Raw genomic sequence first — 18,625 nt, 5'->3', positions numbered from 1 at the left:
GGTCTCTCGACTCATGCCCAAGACTGTGGATTCTCACTGTTTCAGATCATGCCCATTGGCCCCAATGCCCACCCCTCGCCTAGCCTTGCTTCTTTCTTTCTCACGCCTCCCACCACACCCTGTCTCTAAGGTCTGTGTATTCCCCTCCTTTCCATCTGTTGAATCACTTCCTTCTCTTTGTACTACCCCCAGCCCCAGTCCCATTATCTCTTACCAGGGCGACACGGACAGCCTCTTAACAGGGCTCCCTGCTCCCAGCCATTGTCCTCACCGGAGCCAAAGTGGCATTTCTATTACGTGTGTCTGGCCGTGCCACTCCCCCATCTGAAACTCTCCATAGCTCCCCACTGCCGTCATGACAAAGTTGCCCTCGTGACTCTTCAACACCATCTCCAGGAGCCTTGATGATCTGTGTCCTGCCCCCCTTCCTCCACCATTATCCCCCCCCCCCCCCCCCGCCAAGCCCTCCCCCAGCACACCCCTCCTTCCACCAGATGGAGCCACCAGAGACCGCTCACTGTGGGCCTCCCTCAAGGCCTTTGCACTGTTTCCTCTGCCTCACCCCTTGGCCTGGTTGTTTTCTCCTTGACTTCTAGCTTTGATGTCTCTTCCTCCAGGAAGCCTCCCTGACCTGCCATGCTGGCTCAGGCACCCTCCTTCATGTCACCAAGCCCTTGACCTCACTTCTCATCACACTGCATGGTAACTGTGTACTTCCTGGTTCTCTCATTAGATTGTGAGCTCCTCGGGCTCTGAGTGAGAGTGCCCGGAGCATTGCCTGACATGCAGTCAGACTCGGAGTCTTGGTATTTACTTGGTAAATATTTGTTGAGCACTTATTAGGCGTTGAACTAGGTGCTGGGGACACGGATGGTCCAGACAGATAAGGTTTATCGGAGAAGGAGAAATGTTATGAAGAAAATAAACCAGATCAACGTGAGGCACAGTGACTAGGGGTGGGGTAGGGGGGTAAGCTAGAGGGCAACACTGTGTAGGGGGGAGAATCTGGGAGGGCCTCTCTGAAGAGGTGATATTCCAGCTGAGACCTCAGTGATGAAAATGACGGGGGGATGAGCATTCCAGGCAAGAGCAAAGGCCCTGAGGGGGAACCAAGCTTGTTGTGTTGAGGAACAGACAGGGGGTACGGCCAAAGCACAGAAAGATGGGGAGAGAGTAGGTTATAAGATTGGAGAGAGAGGCTGGGGGCAGAGCAGGTAGGGCTTTATAACAAATGTGGATTTTATTTGAAGTGAAATTTTAAAAGCTACTGGAGGGTTTTAATCAGGGGAATTGGTCTCATACGCATTACTAACAGGTCTCCATGGCTGCTGGTGGGGATTGGCCTGTGGTGGTGAGTGGGGCAAGGATGAAGATAAGGAGGTGAGTTAAGAGGTAGAGATATGGCGGCCTGGGTCAGTCTGGTGGCTGAAGAAAATGACAGAATGAATGACTGGATGTAGTGTAATGTAAAAAAAACAAAGCAAAAAAAAACTCTACCCCTTTTCAGGGGTGGGGGTGTTCCAGGCAGAGTCCAAATGTAGAGGAGTTGGGGGCTAAGAAATGGATGAAGTCTCTGAATGACCTTGACCCCTGCAAAGGTACCAAGAAGTATCTGAACTAGAGTCAGAGGTCTAAGGTACCCCTTACTTGGTTCATTGAATTGGCCAACTTTAAGGGGCATGATTCCTGCCAGAATCCATGTGACTGTCACTTCTAGAGTCATGCAGTGCACAACCTATGCAGCGATACATGTCCACCTTGGATATTCCCTAAGGCTCCTTCCTTACATATGTGTAGCCCTCAATACACTGTGTCTTTTTCTTGGGAGACCAATCTGTGAATGTGGTGTGTGTGTGTGTGTGTGTGTGTGTGTGTGTGTGTGTGTGTGTGTGTAAGAGTATGTTCAGGGGGGTGCCTGGGTGGCTCAGTCGGTTAAATATCTGATTCTTGATTTTCGCTCAGGTCATGATCTCACAGTTCGTGGGACTGAGCCCTGTATCACGCTCTGCAGTGTCAGCTCATGCTGTTCTCTCTCTCTCTCAAATAAGTGTTAAAAAAAAAAAAGACTGTGTTCAGGAACACCCACTCTTTCCACCCAATATGCAGGAAAGAGAAAGGAGGGAGACAACCAACATGAGGGGCCCCTGCTCTGCCCAGTAAATGTCATTACTCTCCCTTTAGAGACGAGGAAACTGACATTCAGAAGGTTAAGTGACTTGCCAACATTGAACCGAATCCAGCTGGCATATCTCCCCCGCCCTCCCTTTCTCTATTTCCCTGCTGTCACCCCAAGTGGCCCTTCCATCTCCAGCCCCGTTCTGATCCCTGCTCACCTCTAGCAGGCTGAGGAGGATAAACTCATTCACTGAGAAGAGGGTGACTTGGAAGAGGGTCATGATGAGTAGCTGGACAGGGCTGACTTTGCCCAGAACCGCCCCAAAGGCCACACAGACAGAGCCCACGCAGAAGTCCGCATTGATGAGGCTGTGGGGAGATGGGTCAGGGGAGGGGCTGAGGCAGCAGCAAAAAGCTGCGCTCCAAGCCCTGGGTTTGAATCTGGACTTTGGTCATCTATGGATTTGGACTTGTGGCTTAACCTGGCTGAGCCTCCGTTTCATGATGTCGCAAGGGCACCTAACATCCTAAAGGTACTCTAAGAATGAAAAAAAAATAACAGGTGAAGGGTCCAGCAAGGCAACGGCACATACCAGAGGCCATGCCCTTCCTTCGTGACCCCATCTCAGCACCCCCTCCTTGCAGGCAACTTTGTGGTCAAGGCACCCAAGTCATCTGGCGGCTGTTGTTGAACATGCTGCATATTTGGAGCCGCGCCCTGCCCTCCGTCCTCTACCTGCCCTTCCAGAACCTCTTCTGACTGCCTCCTCTTTCAGGAAGCCTTCCTTGATTCCTCCACCCACATGTGGTCTCTGTCTCCAGACTCTTAGATCTCACTCTAAACACACCTCTTCTGTTAGTTACCAGGGCTCTGCTTGGGTTTGAGCTCTCATGTCCTTACCCGAGAGAGAGGATCTGTGTCCAGGGAAGAGAGAGAGGGCTTCCTGCAGGACGTAGGGAGCTGGGGGCTGGATGGAGGGGGCAGGAAGGCCAACAGAGAGAACAGAAGCAGAGGAGCACCTAGGTCCTTCTTAAGTCTGGACCCTGAAAGCCTAGCCGGTCAGCAGAAGGCTGATGGAGAAGCAGACAGCCAGGTAGATGTCGTGTGGCCAAAGGAGACCTTGGTTCCATCCACGTGCCTCCTAACCCAGGCCTTCCTGGGCCGGGCCAGCGGCGAAGCTGTCCTGGAGTGTGAGGCAGAGTCAGGAGAGTTGTTAATAGGGGTGGGTGTAGGGACAGTAGAGGCTAGACCCGCAAGCCATTCGCAGCCAGAGGAAGTGCCCCTGCCCCACGCTCAGGTGTGTGTGTGTGAGCCTCACAAGGTGAGAAGTAAGAGACCAGGTGACTGTAGGGCCAGGGAGTGGAATGGGGGCCGTTCTGTCAGGTCCCTCCCAAGACAGAGGATGTTCATTGGAGCGTCTGCTTCACTACGAGCCTTGTTCACGGCTGTGTCCCCAGGGCCTCACATAGGGCCCGGCTGAATGAATCATGACAGTTACTAAGTGCCAGGCACAGAAATAGCTGCCTGGTACAGCATATGTCCTCCTGTGCCACACAGGTACTGTTATTAGCCACATCATACAGATGAAACATGGAGGCTTAGAGAGGCCGAGTTATTTGCTGATGTGCCCACAACTGCAGCCAGAAGACCCATCTGACGTTGGGCCTCCAGCTGCCGGGAGATGGAAGTCCGGATGTCACCTCTTAGGAGGGCCCACGGAGTTTTGGGCAGAGCCTGTAGGGGAGCCATGACCCTAGAGTGACAGGTGGGACTCTTCAAGTAGGCACAGGAGCCAGGAGGAGGGTCTAGGGACAACATGAGCATCCAGTCCTGAGCACCAAAAATGGGCTCCAGCTCAGTTGCTGAAAATCAGTCCCCTGAAAGCCAATTTGCCAAAACTCAAATTGTCAACTCACCAACTCACCCAATCACTGGTTCACCACAAACCTGCCAACTCACGAAGTTCATAATAATCCCCTTTGGAGATTTTTAAAAAGTTGTATACTTTTGTTTTTCATTCAGCCATAGCTCTTTGGCTGTGGTGGCCAATGAAATATATTACAGGTGTTTTCATACTTTGGATCTACGGCTTTGGGAGTGAGACTTTCTTGTCAAAGATTTTATACAAAAGACTAATTTCTTGGCTCCGACCATGTTCTATCTAGTCAACTATTTTTCCAGTTTCTCTAAAGTCGTGGATTCATTAACTGGCTTCAGTGAATTAATCATCTCGCAAGTATTTGGCATGTTTTAAGTTTCAGACACCTGGCCTATGATCCCCGGTTGGTGCCCTATATGTGACAGCAGGGGCTTGCACGTTAAACGTGGTTTTATGGCCATTTGCCTCTGAACCCTTTCTGTGGATTTGGCCTTCCCGCGGGCTGACCAATGTTCTTTTGCATACCCGCCCTCTCGCCCTGTGATCCCCGCCCCCGGGCCAGCCCCTCACCCCGGGCCCCGCCTCCGGGCCCGCCCCCCTTTCCAGGGCCCCGCCCCTAGTCCCCGGGGCCCGCCCCCATCCCTGCAGAGCCCGCCCCGGCCCCGCCCCTTGCCCTCCGGGCCCGCCCCGCGCTCACTTCTCCACGCCCAAGCGGATGTAGCCTTCCTTGTAGGAGTGGAACCAGCCCTGCATGAGCAGCGCCCACTGGATGCCAAAGGCCGCCAGCAGGAAATTGAAGCCCACCGAGCTGTAACCGTAGCGCTGCAGGAAGGTCATGAGGAAGCCGAAGCCCACGAAGATCATCACGTGCACGTCCTGGAAGCCTGCGGGGAGAGTGCAGCCGGGGGGCTCGGTCGCTTAGCCCGCCCTAGCCCTGGGTCTGGGCCAGCAAAGCCCCGCGCAGAACCTGTGTCTTCCGGGCCACTGGCCACCCAGTAGCCTTCCAAGCCCCCTCCTCCCATGTCTGCATCCGGATCCTGGGGCCAGGGGCAGTAATGAATGACTTTCCTGTGCATAGAACAGCCGCTAACCACCCCCCCCCCAACCCCCCACCCCCGTCTTGCCCTAAGAACCTCTGGAGGGGGCTGGGCTGGGGGGGAAACCAGGGTGAGCCTCCCACTTGAGACCACTCGTTCTAAGGCCAAGGAAGGCCTGGGTGTCCCCTCAGGAGATGGCAGCTTCCTTTTTCCATCCACACCCTGGGTGGAGGTGGGCAGCTGGGCATTTGAAATGGGGGCCAGGCTGTGGATTACACGTAGAATCTAGGGTCCAGAACCCAGACTTTCTGCGCTCTGCCCCCTCAACTCCATCACTTTAGTACGGAGAAGTTAGTCTCATCTTGACTGGTGAAGCACATGAGTTGATCACTCCCGTGAAGGTCACATCCCACCTCCACCTCCAGCAAGTACCCTTTCCTGAATCACTGAGACCTGAATTTGGACCCGTTTCCTCCATCTGGTAGGCAGATGACTCTGGAGAGTCAGGTAACACACTTGGGTCTCAGCACCTTCTGGAATGCTTAGTCACAAATGCTGCAGAGATTAAATGCGGATATGTATGTAAAGTACCTAACAGTGTCGGTCCCATAATAGGTGCTCAAAATGGACAAGTGTCATTATTTATTGTTACTTAGGCATAGGCTAATTCTGAGTTCTGAACCAACTGTTTCATCAGCTCACAGTGTGGTCCTGACAAGCCACTTCCCTTCAGCCTCAGTTTCCTCCATAAAACCAAAGGATGGATTAGAATGATCTTAACTGTCCTTCCAGGGCTAACGTTGCCCGATTCTAGATTCCCAGAAAAGGACAGAAGGGAAGCAAAGATAGTCACAAAAAATAAGACGCTAAAAGGAATTACAGGTGTCACAGGACACAAGAGGAGCCAGGCTGAAGGGTTCCTGGTGGCCAAATCGGGCAGTTTGAGCATCAAAATAATTAGGTACTGTAATGAATTAAAACCATTACAAAAACAGTAACTCAAAGTCGGAAGTAAATGAGATCGTGAGGAGGGCTCTTGCTTGTACCAGAATGCCGAGGGCCAGACGGTTAAATGTGGAATGAGTGCTGAAGTCGGAAAATCGTGATTTTCACAGTAAAGATTCCATCAGTGGGTGCTAAATCCAGGGAGAAATTTTGATGAAGAGCAGAACATTTGCATTGTCTTCAAGAGTCTCCCCATGGACTGCTTACAAGTTACAAGGTAGAAAAAAACCCAACCAAACAAAACCCAGTAATTACGAAGTGGAGAAACGGGGCAGGGTCTTCACTGACTGATCAAAATTAACATCGCCAATAAGGGACAGATGGATAGCACACGCCTTCAGATGTGATACCCTGAAGGAGACACATCACCGGTGTGGTATTCCAGCCCAGAAGGCATAATCCCATTCTACTCGTGAGGAAGCATCAGACAAACAGAAAATGAGTAACATGCTGTTAGAAACCGGGGGTGAGGCTGGAGTCCTGAGCAATATCAACGTCATAAAAGACAAAGAAAGGCCGCAGGAATGTTCCAGGTTAAAAAAGGATAAAGAGAAATAGGTCTACTGCATTCAATACCTAACTCAGGACTGGATCCTGGATTTGCCTGGCGGGGGCAGGGGGGCAGGCAGTGGGGGGGGGGGGCGAGTGGGAGGAGAGCTATAGAGGTTGTTATTGACAAAGTTAGAGACTAATTAGAAAATTAGATTGATAAAATTCGATAGAAACTGTATGTTAAGGTATTGCACAATGTACATTTATGGAATTGATTACTGTGGTTGCAGAGAATACCCTCATTCTCAGGAAACATCCCGGAATCTTTAGGGTGACAGGGCCATGATGTGTCTGACCCACCCTCAGAAGATTCGGAGAAGAAAAGAGTGTATGTGTTTGCGTCTCTGAGCAGAGAGGGAGAGAAGGAGCAGGGAGCTGAATCGCAGTTAAAAGTATACAGTGTTCTTTGTGCTGTTTCTGTTTTAGCAACTTTTTATAAATTGAAATTATTCCCAAGTAAAACGTTTTAAAAAAAAGGCGGTGGGGGGGACCTGCTGGCCTGCCCCCTTCATTCCTTCCTCATTCCTCCCCCCTCCCCCCACGCGTCAGCTGCACCTGCCTCCGTGTTCCTCAGTCCTACTCCGGGGTCTCTGCCTGTGTCCTTCCCTCCCCCTGGGATGCTGTTCCCACAAAAAGGCCAGAATCTCTTCCTGCAGATCTCAACGAAATGTTGCCTCATCACAGAGGCTTTCCAGGCCGCCCGGTTTGAAGTGGGTTCTCTCCCTCTTCTTTCCTTTCTGGTTCTTATTACAGTTTGCAGAACGGTGTGTTTGTCTAGCCCACTCGACTGTAAACCTCCTGGTAGGTTTTGTTCACTCTGCTGGTCCCCAGTACCTCTGACCGTGTCTGGGGAGCCCCCCCCCCCCCCCGCCGCAGGCCTTCCTGTGGCCCAGGCCACGGCCACAGCCCCCTTGGCTAGCGGCTGAGGGAGGAGGCCCTGCACGCCGCAGGCCCGGGGCAGGGGGCGTGCAAGCTGATGTAAGAGAGCTGTGGGTCTCACCCCAGCATGGCGCTCTGAGCTCCTGCCTGGCGACCTGTGCGAATTTGCGCGAACAAACAGCAGCTTGGTGTCGGTTTCACGATGTGTGCAGCTGATTGCGTGTATTATCGCATTTCATGGTTTATCACGTTTCCAACTGTCGTGGGGGAATCTGAGCTAATGCGCGTGAAGCGCCATACGTGGCATTATGGTTATTCTTGGGGAGAACGGATGGGTGGCAGACTGGAGGAGAGGTGTGAAAGAGGGAGGGGACACTCGCAGACCTCAGTTCCAGCAGCAGCCGGGGAGGGGAGCTGGCAGGAGGGCAGGGCTTCTGCTGCAAGACACAGGGGATCGGAGGCAGTTGTGGAGTGGGAGGGAGGGGCTGGGTCTGGTGTCCTTGGAGTTGAAGATGACCACGGGGATGTGCGGGGGGGGGGGGCGGGGGGCGGTGGTGGATCGTGAGGGTCGACAGGGCAGGTGGGAGGAACGGAGCCTGGCTGTGCGGGGTGGAGCGCGGATGTGAGACTGGGCAGGCCCGCAGATGGAGATGTGAGTCAGAATGTGGGCACGATGAGGGGGAGACAGAAGCTGAGAACTGGCCTGCCTTTGAGGCTAGCAGACGGGACAGGGAAGGCGCTGGCGGGGGTGGTGGGAGGAATCCCTGGGAAGAGGCAGCGTCACAGAGGGTGGGGGCCTTTTCGGAAGAGGCGGTTTGGTGGCAGAAAGGAACCCTGTGGGCAGGGACAGGGGGTGGGGTATGGGGGGGCCCTCCTGGGGGGTACTGCAATTTCGGGGCTGCCTTCATTCTCCCTGAGGCCCTCCCCTTCTCCGTGCATCCACCCCTGCCTGCCCCCTCTCGCCAGTTCTCTGTCCTCTGTGACTCCTCCGGTGTCCCAACCTCTCTCTTTGACCTTCTCTTTCTTGGTGTCTCTTTCTTCTCCCCCCACCTCAGGCACACGATGCCACCTTCTCCTCTCCTTGGGCGCCTCCCCATTCATTCTCTTGCTCCCTTTCTCTTTATCTCCCAAACTGGTCCTAATTTAGAATCCAGACATAAAACCGTTGAATAGTTTACGTTTCATAAAGTTTGGTGCTAGTTCCTAAAACGCTTTTACCAGTAATGGTTTGAAAGTCCCAATCGTGTGACCTTCAGGAAGGACACAATCCCTCTGATCTGCAGTTTCTTTTTCTGTAAAAATGGGGGGGGGAGGGTAATACAGGGGCTCAGGTGGTGTTCACCCCAGAGGTTTACGGTGCACATTTAATGACTTCACCCAATCCTGGGGCACAGGCCTGGCTCTTTAGCAACTGATGGGTAATATCAGCTACAATTTCCCTTTGTCTCCTTCAAGATTGTCCAGGTGTTTTGCACTGAGTTGGCATCTTGCTGTGGGACAGTGGAAGTTGGAGAGATACCCGCCCTTCCCCCCTCTTTCCCCAGCATGGGGTGACGCAAGCAGTCTTGCTGGCCCAGAGTCTGGTCCCTCAGCGGAAGACTCCAGCTGGCGTGCCAGCCACAAGAGCTGCCACAAGGGGGCAGCAGTACCCCACTCTCCCCTTCTCCACCCACCTCCTAGCTCACTCTCCCTCACCCCCAGGATGGGTCCCGCCCCCCCTCCCCCTGAGAAGCTGGCCTAGTCCCTGAAATCTCTGAAATCTGAGGCCAGAGTTCCCCTCGCCCTGGGCCTCAGCGGCTTCTTCCGCTCTGCTGCACCAGCACAGAAAGGGTGGTGCCCCGCCTGGTGCAACCTGGGGCCGCCCTTTTCCCATTCACTGTAGGCCAGTCTAGCCCAGACTTTTCGTTGAGACTTCCTGGCCAGTCCCTCACTTGCCCAAGTCTCCGTGCCCACCTCTCCCACGCCTCGGAGCCGACCACAGAACCACCCCATCACTGCACGGTTTCCTGGCAATGGGGCAGAGGCCTGGGAAAGCAGCTGGGCTGCTGGTGGGAGGGCTCAGCTGGTCCCTGCCTGGGTCACGGACGCCACGCCGAGAGTGTTGGGCAAATGTCTACCGTCCACTCCCTGCACCACAAGAGGGACAGAAATGCCCTGCCTGACAGAGCGTGTGAAAAGCACTTGTAAGCGGGGAGAGAACAGAGGAATTTAAATGCTCTAATAGTTGAAACTATTCCTTGGCCATATCTCTGAACATGTGTCCTGCTCCCCCTTCAGTCTTCCCGGGAAGCTTCAGGAACCCAGGGTCTGATGGCTCCGGGGGGCTAACCTCCCTCAGACCCTGCCAACGGCCTCTCGGGCCCCAGAGCACCAGCCCACGGGGAAGTTTCGTGTTCAGCAGCAGGCGCCTGTAGTGCTGGCCTCCGAGGGCACTGCTGGGGCAAGTCTCCAGCTGGCTCTGTGCCTGCTGCCTGCCGAGGGGCCTGTGTGTGGGGAGCAGCCCTTGGGCCCTCCTGAGCCCCAGCCCGAGCCGGCTGGATCTGGACTCCACTGGAAACCCGAGATGCCCAGCAGGCTCCACTAATCCCCTGGGCCTGAATGAGGCCCATTATGTTGACAGCTTGGAGCCAACAACCCAGAAGGTACCACAAGGGTGTGCCCTCATCCTCTGCCCCTGGGAACTGCCACACTGGGGTCCCTCTAACTCCGAACCACAGCCACCATGACCCAGTGGACCTGAGAAGGGCTGGGCAGGGGGAAAAGGGAAAGGTGAACCTGGCCCTCTGGTTTCCTAGTCACCCCCTCTCTGGCCTTAGTCTCCTTGTCTATAACATGGGAGTCCCAACAGTGCCTTCCTGGCAGGGTTGGGGGGGGGGCAGGTCAAAGGAGAGAATGCACATCTGGTGGCTTGAGCTGTTGTGACTGGAGTCCGGAGGCCGGCCATCTCTCCCTCTACTCCTCTCCTCTCTGTCACTTCCTGTTGATGGCCAAGGGGAACTAGCAGGAGAAACTCAAGCCCTCCTACCATGGTGGCTGGGGCTGTCTCATCCCCCTTAGCAGCTTCCCTCCTACCCTTTCACAAACCCTACCGCTGGGCCACTCTGCACCACTCACCTGCTCCTGGCGTACCTGCCCTGCCTCACCCCTCCTCACCATCCCACCACCTTCCAGGAAGCTGTCTCAGATCTCTTCTGCCCAGAGAGCCTGACATCACTGAGGACAAGGCACTGGGGTGCCCTCCATGAGTCTGGGAGCCCTTCGGGGTCAGAAAGCAAGGATATGCAACTTGTTCATCCACCACGGCCTTGAGTCTTGGTCTGTTGGGACGGTTGTGGTTTACGTCTCTGGTCTGGTGAATTACTATGAGCGCAACCTCTCCACTCCCTCACTCTCAGAAGTGTCACTAGTTGACAAATTACGTGGCCACCTATGGATCAATGGGTGTTGGGTGAATTGATGACGGTGGGGCATGGAAGGTGGGTGTGGATGGAGTGGGGATAGGAGCTGGGAGATGTGAGGACCGCGACCCTCCCTGGGGAGGCTCTGTAGCTTCTATTTTAGGGCTTTGAGACCTTCCACTGTCTGGACCCCTCAAGGACCTAGGAATGCCCATGGGAGAACTTGTCCCCTGTGCTTTGCTGAAGGGCTGGTTATGGCCGAGAGATAAGCAAGAGCCAGAGTGAAGTAGAACAGGCAAAGGAGGCTCTCAAGCTGTCCTGCCTCTCCATTTGCCAGATCTGTCCAAGGAGAGTAAAGGTGGGCAGTGAAGAGTGGATTTGGAGTCTTAATTCTAAGGCCACGGCTGTCATGGTCTCTTAAAATACAACTCTGAGTGGAGCCCAGTAGAGGCTGTGGTTTCGACCAGCACAGGGCACACTCCTCTTCCATAACCTCCCTTCTGCTAAGCGCCGTATTTCCATTAATGGAACCTGTGATGGCATTCGCTTTCTGGCAGCCATTTAATATGGTCGGCTCCCACTGAGTTGGCACCCCCGCCCCCCACCCTTGTCTTTTTTCATGCAGGCTGTCATCCTCCATGCATGCAGTTATTTATTTGGAGCTAAGTGAAATGTTATTTCTGGAGGCAAAGACTCCCATCGCTGAGGGTTTTCGAGCCATGGAGGGAACGCCAGCCGGCCTAGGTGGCTGTTGCGCGTGAGCTTTACGGTCCCCGCGGAAACAGTCCATGACTCTGTGCGCACCAACCATTGGGATGATTGTCATTGGCTGCTGGTAGATGGTGTCCAAAATCAGAAAACGCAAGGGCATGGGAAGAGCCTTGGGCTGAGGGGTCTGGAGGTTGGGCCCACCTGAGTGACCTTGGACCAGTTCTTCCAGCTCCTGAGTCCTAGGGCATCTGTGTCTTGTCCACCTCCAGTAACTGCTTCATTAGGAAGTGCGGGGTCCGTGCCCAGCCCAGCACTGTGCCGGAACTTCCTGTGCCCTGTCTCACCCCAGCTTCACCCCATGCCTGCACGCGAGGTGCTATTATCATCCCCCGCTGGACAGATGTGGCTGGACAGATGTGACAGAGTTTCAGGGAGGTTGATGTTTTCCTAAGGCTTATCCCCCTGGTTAATGGCAGAACCACGATAGGAGTGAGGTCTGGTGATTCCAAGGGCATGCTCTTAACCCCGGCACTACAGATACCAGAGAATGAGGGCTGTTCTTTCTTCCCTTCCAGGCCAGATGAGGGTTAGGTGCCTGGGTCCCATATGCTTCTCCCCATAGCAGGACTGGCAAGTCAGTGAGCCATCCCTGCAGCCCTTGACATCGGACCTATCTCCTTAAGTGGCCAGTACGGGCACAGCTGGACAAGGGAGCCAGGGTCGCCCCCTGGTTGGTGACTGAGATGGGACTTGGGTCTTTCAAGGCCAAGTAAGGCTCTCTGATGGGGAGGTTGGGGGCCTCTGATGGCACCTGAGTGAGCTCACCCTGGCGAGCTTTCCCTATCGCTTCAACACAGGGAAGAGTCGGTGCACATGTGGCCATTTGTCAAGCGTGCCCTCCAGGGGCTGGCAGGTGCCGCGTGGGGAGGCTGCGTGGGGAGGGCCAGCGGGCTGCGGGCAGCTTCTCCTCCTCTAGGACCCCCTCCCCCTGTTCCCGAGCAGCAGGCTGCACAGGTGGGGCAGGCAGGGCTCTGAGCAGGGTGGGGGACCTGCCCGTCCGCCTCTGCGGGGCCTGCGGGGTGGCCGGACTTACTCGGGTAGCGGTAGTAGAATTCGTTCTCCATGTCGCTGGTGGCGTTCTCATCCCCCTGACTGCCGATCCAGTGGGGGTCGGCATCGAGGTCGTAGCGCACGAACACGCCGAAGAGGACCACCAGGGCCACCTGCAGGAGCAGGCAGGTGACCGGCAGCCGCCAGCGCAGATTGGTGTTCCAGATCATGCTGCAGGGGGCGCCTGGCCGGGAGGGCAGCGGGCAGTTCGGCCGTCGGGAGGCGGAGGGAGAGGCTTATAAGACCCGGGCAGGGGCGGGGCGGCCGCGTGGGGTGGCGGAGCAGCTGACCCGGGTGCCGCCCGCCCGCGCGCTCGCCCAACCGGCAAGGGGAGCCTCGGGCTCGGGGCTCGCCTGCCCCCGGGAGCCCCCGCAGCTCCCCGCGTCGGGACCGGCAGGGGGCGGGGGCGGGGGCGGGGGGCAGGGGCCCAGGAGCCCCGACCTCTGCGTATCCCATCGCTACCGCGCAGCGTGCCTTTCCCCTTTTGGTCCTGGGACCCGAGACAGAAAAAGCCGGATTATCTGCCTCCCCCGCCCCCAAGAGAAACAGAGAGGAATTCCTAGATAGTGATCGTGATCACCGCCATCACCACCGTCCCTTTTTTTTCCTGGTCACAGAAGTCACGTAGGATCCATGAAAAACCAGGGAAGTCTAAGAACTGGCCTACACCACAGAAGCCTGGAGAGCCGTGACGACTCAGTGCTGAGCGTGTGGTGCCACGGAAGGTATCCTGGAACAGAGAGAGGACGTTAATGGAAAAAATGGGGAAATCCGCAGAGAGTCTGAAGTTTAGCTGATAGCATTGGGCCCATGTGGGTTTCGTGGTTGTGACGGATGTACTCTGGGTAGTTAAGACGTTGGCAGGGGAAACTGCGTTCCTGGTATATAGGGGAACTCTGTACTATCTTTGCAGCTTTTCTGTAAATCTAAAATTATTCCTGAAAAAAAAGGGGGGGGGCATGGGGCGCCTGGGTGGCTCTGTTGGTTAAGAGTCAGACTTTGGCTTCAGGTCAATATCTCAAAGTTCGTGCATCCGAGCCCCGCGTTGGGCTCTGTGCTGACAGCTCAGATTCTGTGTCTCCCTCTCTCTCTTTGCTCCTCCTCTGCTCGCGCTCTGTCTCTCTCTCAAAAATAGATAAACTTAAAACAATTTTTTAATAAAAAAAGGAAAAAAGGGTATTAAGAAAAAATATGTAAAAGATGATCAGAACAGTTAAGTTTTTCACAAGTTCGTGAAGCTTGATCGGGAATGGTCTGTTGGTCAATGTGTGTGATCTTGACATGAGTAAACCATAGAATTTAAGTCAAACCTATGCTTAGTCCATACTTTGTCAAAATAAATGTGATTTTCTAATTTTTCTTTAAAAAGGTAACACAAGTATACTGGAGAGATTTTAGAAAATACGGAAAGCACATGGGGCGCCTGGGTGGCTCAATCGGTTGAGCGCGTGACTTCAGCTCAGGTCGTGATCTCACGGCTGGTGAGTTGGAGCCCTGCATCGGGCTCTGTGCTGATGGCTCAGAGCCTGGAGCCTGCTTCAGATTCTGTATCTCCCTCTCTCTTCACCCCTCACCCACTCACGCTTTGCCTCTGTCTCTCAAAAATAAATAAATATTAACAAAATTAAAAAAAAAGTACAGAAAACACAAAGAAAAAACAAGAAAACCACCTGTAATTCCTCCACTAGAGGCAGCACCAATATGAGAGAAAGAGGGAGAGATTCATACTGTAATATTGACATATAGCTGCTTTATTCACTTAATATTTTGTAAACATCTTCTCCTATCCTTGTTCTTTGACATCTTTTTTTTTTAACGTTTATTTATTTTTGAAGGAGAGAGAGAGAGAGAGAGCATAAGCAGGAGAGGGGCAGAGGGAGAGGGAGATACAGAATCTGAAGTCGGCTCCAGGCTCTGAGCTGTCAGCACGGAGCCTGACGTGGTACTCGAACTCACGAACGGTGAGATCGTGACCTGATTCGAAGGTGGATGCTCAACCGACTGAGCCCCCCAGGCGCCCCTAAACCTTTTAGATGTGCTCTAATTCTCAATGGAACCCTTGCAAGGTAGATAACGGAGCTCCATCCTACAGATGAAACTGAGTTGAGATTCAAACTCGGGGCTGTCCTATGTCGCTACTCCATGCTGCTTGCCTCCTCTGGGCAGGGCAGAAGGAGGCTTTGGTTGCAGATACGTGTACCCACTGCTGCAGAGAAAGACGTCTAAGTGCACAGCAAAGGAAGACCGGAGGGCAGGAGGCAAGGGCTGGGGAAGTTTGGAGATGAAGTCGGTGGGGGCACAAGTTTCCTCTGGAGTCACCCATTTTCTGGGGCGGGGGGCCATGAGCTCCTGTAAGCCAGGGATATGTCTTACGTACAACCCTTTTCCCTTCCCACAGCGCAGTGAGGATGCAGAGGAAGAAGGATGAAGGAAGGGGAGAAGAATATTCTTTGAGTACCAGCTGTGTTCCAGGCACTGTTCTAGGTGCTGGGAGGTCAATCGTTGTCCACACGGAAGTTGCTGGGGGGAAGGGCTGCCTGACAAAAGCAAACCAATAGAGAAGTACACGGTATGTGTGAGGGTGACAGGTGCTGTGCAGGAAAAGAAAATGGAGAGTGGGAGAGAGAGGGCTGGGAGCGTGATGTAAACAAAGTGGCCTGGGAAGGTCACATGGGGGGGGGAGGGAGGGAGAGAGAAGGGACAGGGAGAGGACGGGAAAGGGGGAGAAAGGGAAGGAGGGAGGAAGGAAGATAGAGAAAGAAAGAGAAGATTCTTCCGCAGGCTCTAGTCCCACCTTGCCCCTGACCTGTAGGCCCCTGACCTGTAGGCATGACCCCTCAGCAGCATTTTGATGCGGCCGCACTTTCCAGAGCATCTGCCCCCTTGGTCTTGGTGGTGGACTGAGCTCTCAGTTTCCCCCGAATGGCCAGGAGTTTTGTTGCTGGTGCCTCTGGCCGGGGCGGGGGGGGGGGGGGGGGGGCGGAATGGCTCTCAGAAACCTAGAAAAAAAAATCTCCTCCCAGAACATTTTCTCTCCAGCTACCAAGACAAGGCCAGGCCAGCAGGCTGCCCCACCTCGGATGAGGCTGGTTCTCTGCAGAGTGTCTATGCTCCCTGGGTGATGGGGGCGCTGCAGCTGGGGCGGAAAGACAGCAGCTCTCTCCTCCGGGCCCCTTTCCACTTCCTCCTATCCTCATTCTCCACTTCATTCATTCATTCACTGATCTTTCTTCCTAGCACTGGCCTCACATTATCTGTTCCTAGGCCAGAATGTCAATCCCCAGGGGCAAGGGCCCCTAGAAGACAGCCTGGCTCAAGACGGTTGCTCATTAATGATTTTTTGAATGAGTGAATGAATGAATGAGCTTAATTTATTCAGCAATCAAGCATGTACAGAGCACCTACTGCATACACAGCTCAGCATCAGGTGCAAATAGCCTCACAAAGACACCTCCTAGTTTGTACTATGCGAGAGGAGGCACGAGGTGACTTGCCCTGGTTGTTAAAGCAGAATCAAGGACATTCCCATGTAGTTGAGGAGAGCCTGGTGGGCACTGCAGTGATCAGGGTGGGCTTCATGGAAAAGGCAGACCGGTCTAGGATTTGCAGAGTGCACAGGAGGTAGGCCTTTCCTTCTCTGACCTCTGGCTTTTCTTCTCTCGCCTGCCCCCCATCCAGATGATTCCAGGCCACATCCCCATCCTGACCTGGTACTTCCTGTGACCACCAACAGGCTGGAATTCTGGGCTCATCCCGAGACCAGGGTTCAAGAAACTGGCTGCTCAGGTCTGTCGGGCCAGAAAGGGGTTTGCCAGAGAAGCTAGCCACTTCCTCCTAAAATGTGGGTGACCTGACCAGTGGGGATGACAGATGGGGATGACAAATTGGGATGGTTCCCTCCCCAGCTAGAGAGGCAGGGCGTAGCAGCTATATGGGCTGGCAGGGCTGGAGGCGGGGTGGGTGGTGGTGGTGTGGTTTGGGGCAGAGGTGATTCAGATTGTCCTGTTTGGGGTCAGGGTGTCCCTGTTCCAGGAACGGTGGCCTCTGCTGTCCCTGCACAGGAGAGGGAGCTATGCAGAGACAGTCACTGTCATTGCCCTTCTCTGTGCCCATCCCTCTGGGCAGATGGTCACAGCACCTTTGGCAGCTTTGGCCTCGGTCCCACGTCCAGCCTGAGGTTGCAGCAAGGGCACCAGCAGCCCAGGACTCATGAGTTCTTGGGGCCGGTCCCAGTCCCACAGATTCGCTGGTGCACAGGGCCCGTCCGGACCTTGTTGGCTCCGTCTGCAAATGGGTGCCTCCGTGTCTGTCCTGCTCTCCGCTCCCACCTGCTGTCATGCTCACAGCACAGCACCCAGATGCTTAGCCCCTCGGCCCAGAAGTTCAAAGGGTCCGGGTCCTAGGAGCTGCCACCTGGGTGTACTTGGGCAAGCGGCTTCACCACTCTGTGACTCCATTCTCCCACCCACACAGTGGTGTGCCAGCAGCCTCCCAGGGTGGTTAGGTCTGAATGACTCTAAGGCTCTCACAGGATGCTTTTCACACAGTGTGGCAGGTGCTCTCCGATGCCATGGGAAGTGAATGGGAAAGTCCCTTGCGAGTCGTAGGGTCATAAATATAACCAGGGGTGGCTTCTTGGATGGCAGATGATGGCATTGTTCTTTGGTGCTCTTTGAAAAGCCTGCGCCCCTCCCCCGCCCCCCGCCCTCCCCCCCCCCCCCCCCCCCCCCGAGCGAGCGCCACGCCCTCCCCAGAATCACGGGGCTCTGGGAGCGCGGTTTGGAGCCCCGGGAAGCAGTTCTGGCCACTCATCCTCTTCCTTCATTCCCTTAGAGCCTCAGACTGTACCGCCACCCCACGCCCATGGGGAGGTCTCCCGTGTGGCCAGCCTGCCGGCAAGGGACAGGATGCAGGACTTTCTGCAAAGTTCTCTCCTCTGTGACCTCTTGTGGGATCGAAAGTAAGGCCACCAATAGTGGGACACTAGACATCTCACTCACTCGGCCTGGAGGGCTGCTCCGACAAGGACACAGCATGTCGTCCGTGCTACGCCTGCTAAAAACACTTACCGTCAATTTAATCAGGCGGAAACAGCAGACAGACCCAAATTGAGGGATGTCCTGCAAGACGACTGGCCTGGGTTCTTCTTTTTTCTTTTTTTTTTAAATATTTATTTATTTGGGAGAGAGAATCAGAGCATGAGCAGGGAGGGGGAGCAGAGAGAGAGAGGGAGACACAGAATCTGGGAGCAGGCTCCAGGCTGTGAGCTGTGAGCACAGAGCCCAACGCGGGGCTTGAACCCACGAACCGTGAGATCTTGACCTGAGCTGTAGTGTGTGCGTATGCGTACAGAGAGAGGGGGCCAAAGTGGATCCAGGTGAAGGGTACATGCGTGCGCATTGTACTAATTCTTGTAACTTTTCTGTAGGCTTGCAAATTTGTAAACAAGAAGTTTGGAGGAAAGCCCTGCGGGGCTGTCATTGGAAGCCTCCAGTGTGCCTCCCCAAGGCCTGGGGCGCAAGCCCGGAGTCATAGGCTCAAGGGGAGTCTCCCACACACCCTCTGCCTGATTACAGTTCACACTCCGCATGCCCCATGGGGCCCTCTGTGTTCCCTACGGTCTAGAGGCCAGCACATATGTATTCAGCACCCACCCCCTGCCAGCACCCACTCCCCCCCTCCCTAGACGAGGCGCGGACACCTGAAGACGGGGTCCCTGCGTTTCCAGTGCACACGGTTCATGGGAGTCAGCTCGCATCACTGCAGAGTCTGTTGTGGCTACAGGACCCAAAGACTCACAGCCAGATTGCAGGGGTCCAGGGCAAGGCGGAAGCAGACGTTGTCACGGCGGCAGCTCTGTGAACTGGGAGCTCTGGGTGTTACAGTGTCACCTCCTCACAGTGGCTGACCACGCGGGAGGGATGTTCTGCTCGTGTGT

At 54.7% G+C, this 18,625-nt stretch overlaps 1 protein-coding gene and 1 long non-coding RNA gene across 6 annotated transcripts in view; one reads left to right on the top strand and one right to left on the bottom strand.

The window, feature by feature from the left end:
* Positions 1-12,924, bottom strand: part of RHCG (Rh family C glycoprotein) — a 23,176-nt gene extending 10,252 nt beyond the window's left edge. For 2 of the 3 annotated variants that reach the window (XM_045448672.1, XM_045448673.1), the window contains exons 1-3: positions 12,671-12,924; positions 4,693-4,879; positions 2,334-2,484 (exon numbers count right to left, since the gene is read on the bottom strand). In XM_045448672.1, the coding sequence (XP_045304628.1) occupies positions 2,334-2,484; positions 4,693-4,879; positions 12,671-12,857 (525 nt within the window). In that variant the 5' untranslated portion in view covers positions 12,858-12,924. The remainder of the gene's footprint in view (positions 1-2,333; positions 2,485-4,692; positions 4,880-12,670) is intronic. The other variant, XM_045448671.1, reaches the window with a different exon arrangement.
* Positions 1-18,625, top strand: part of LOC123582471 — a 23,060-nt gene extending 4,435 nt beyond the window's left edge. The window contains exons 1-6 of one of the 3 annotated variants that reach the window (XR_006704396.1): positions 5,120-6,408; positions 13,305-13,412; positions 15,091-15,256; positions 16,366-16,473; positions 17,521-17,827; positions 18,116-18,625. This is a non-coding gene — a long non-coding RNA (uncharacterized LOC123582471). Of the gene's footprint in view, positions 1-5,119; positions 6,409-13,304; positions 13,413-15,085; positions 15,257-16,365; positions 16,474-17,520; positions 17,828-18,115 lie in introns of those variants that run through there. The other 2 variants (XR_006704395.1, XR_006704394.1) reach the window with 2 other exon arrangements.

The sequence above is a fragment of the Leopardus geoffroyi genome, chromosome B3 (assembly GCF_018350155.1).
Source record: "Leopardus geoffroyi isolate Oge1 chromosome B3, O.geoffroyi_Oge1_pat1.0, whole genome shotgun sequence".
In the NCBI taxonomy this organism is placed as follows: domain Eukaryota; kingdom Metazoa; phylum Chordata; class Mammalia; order Carnivora; family Felidae; genus Leopardus; species Leopardus geoffroyi.
The sequence above is the reverse complement of the archived record's forward strand: the minus strand, read 5'-3'. Positions and strand labels throughout refer to the sequence as shown.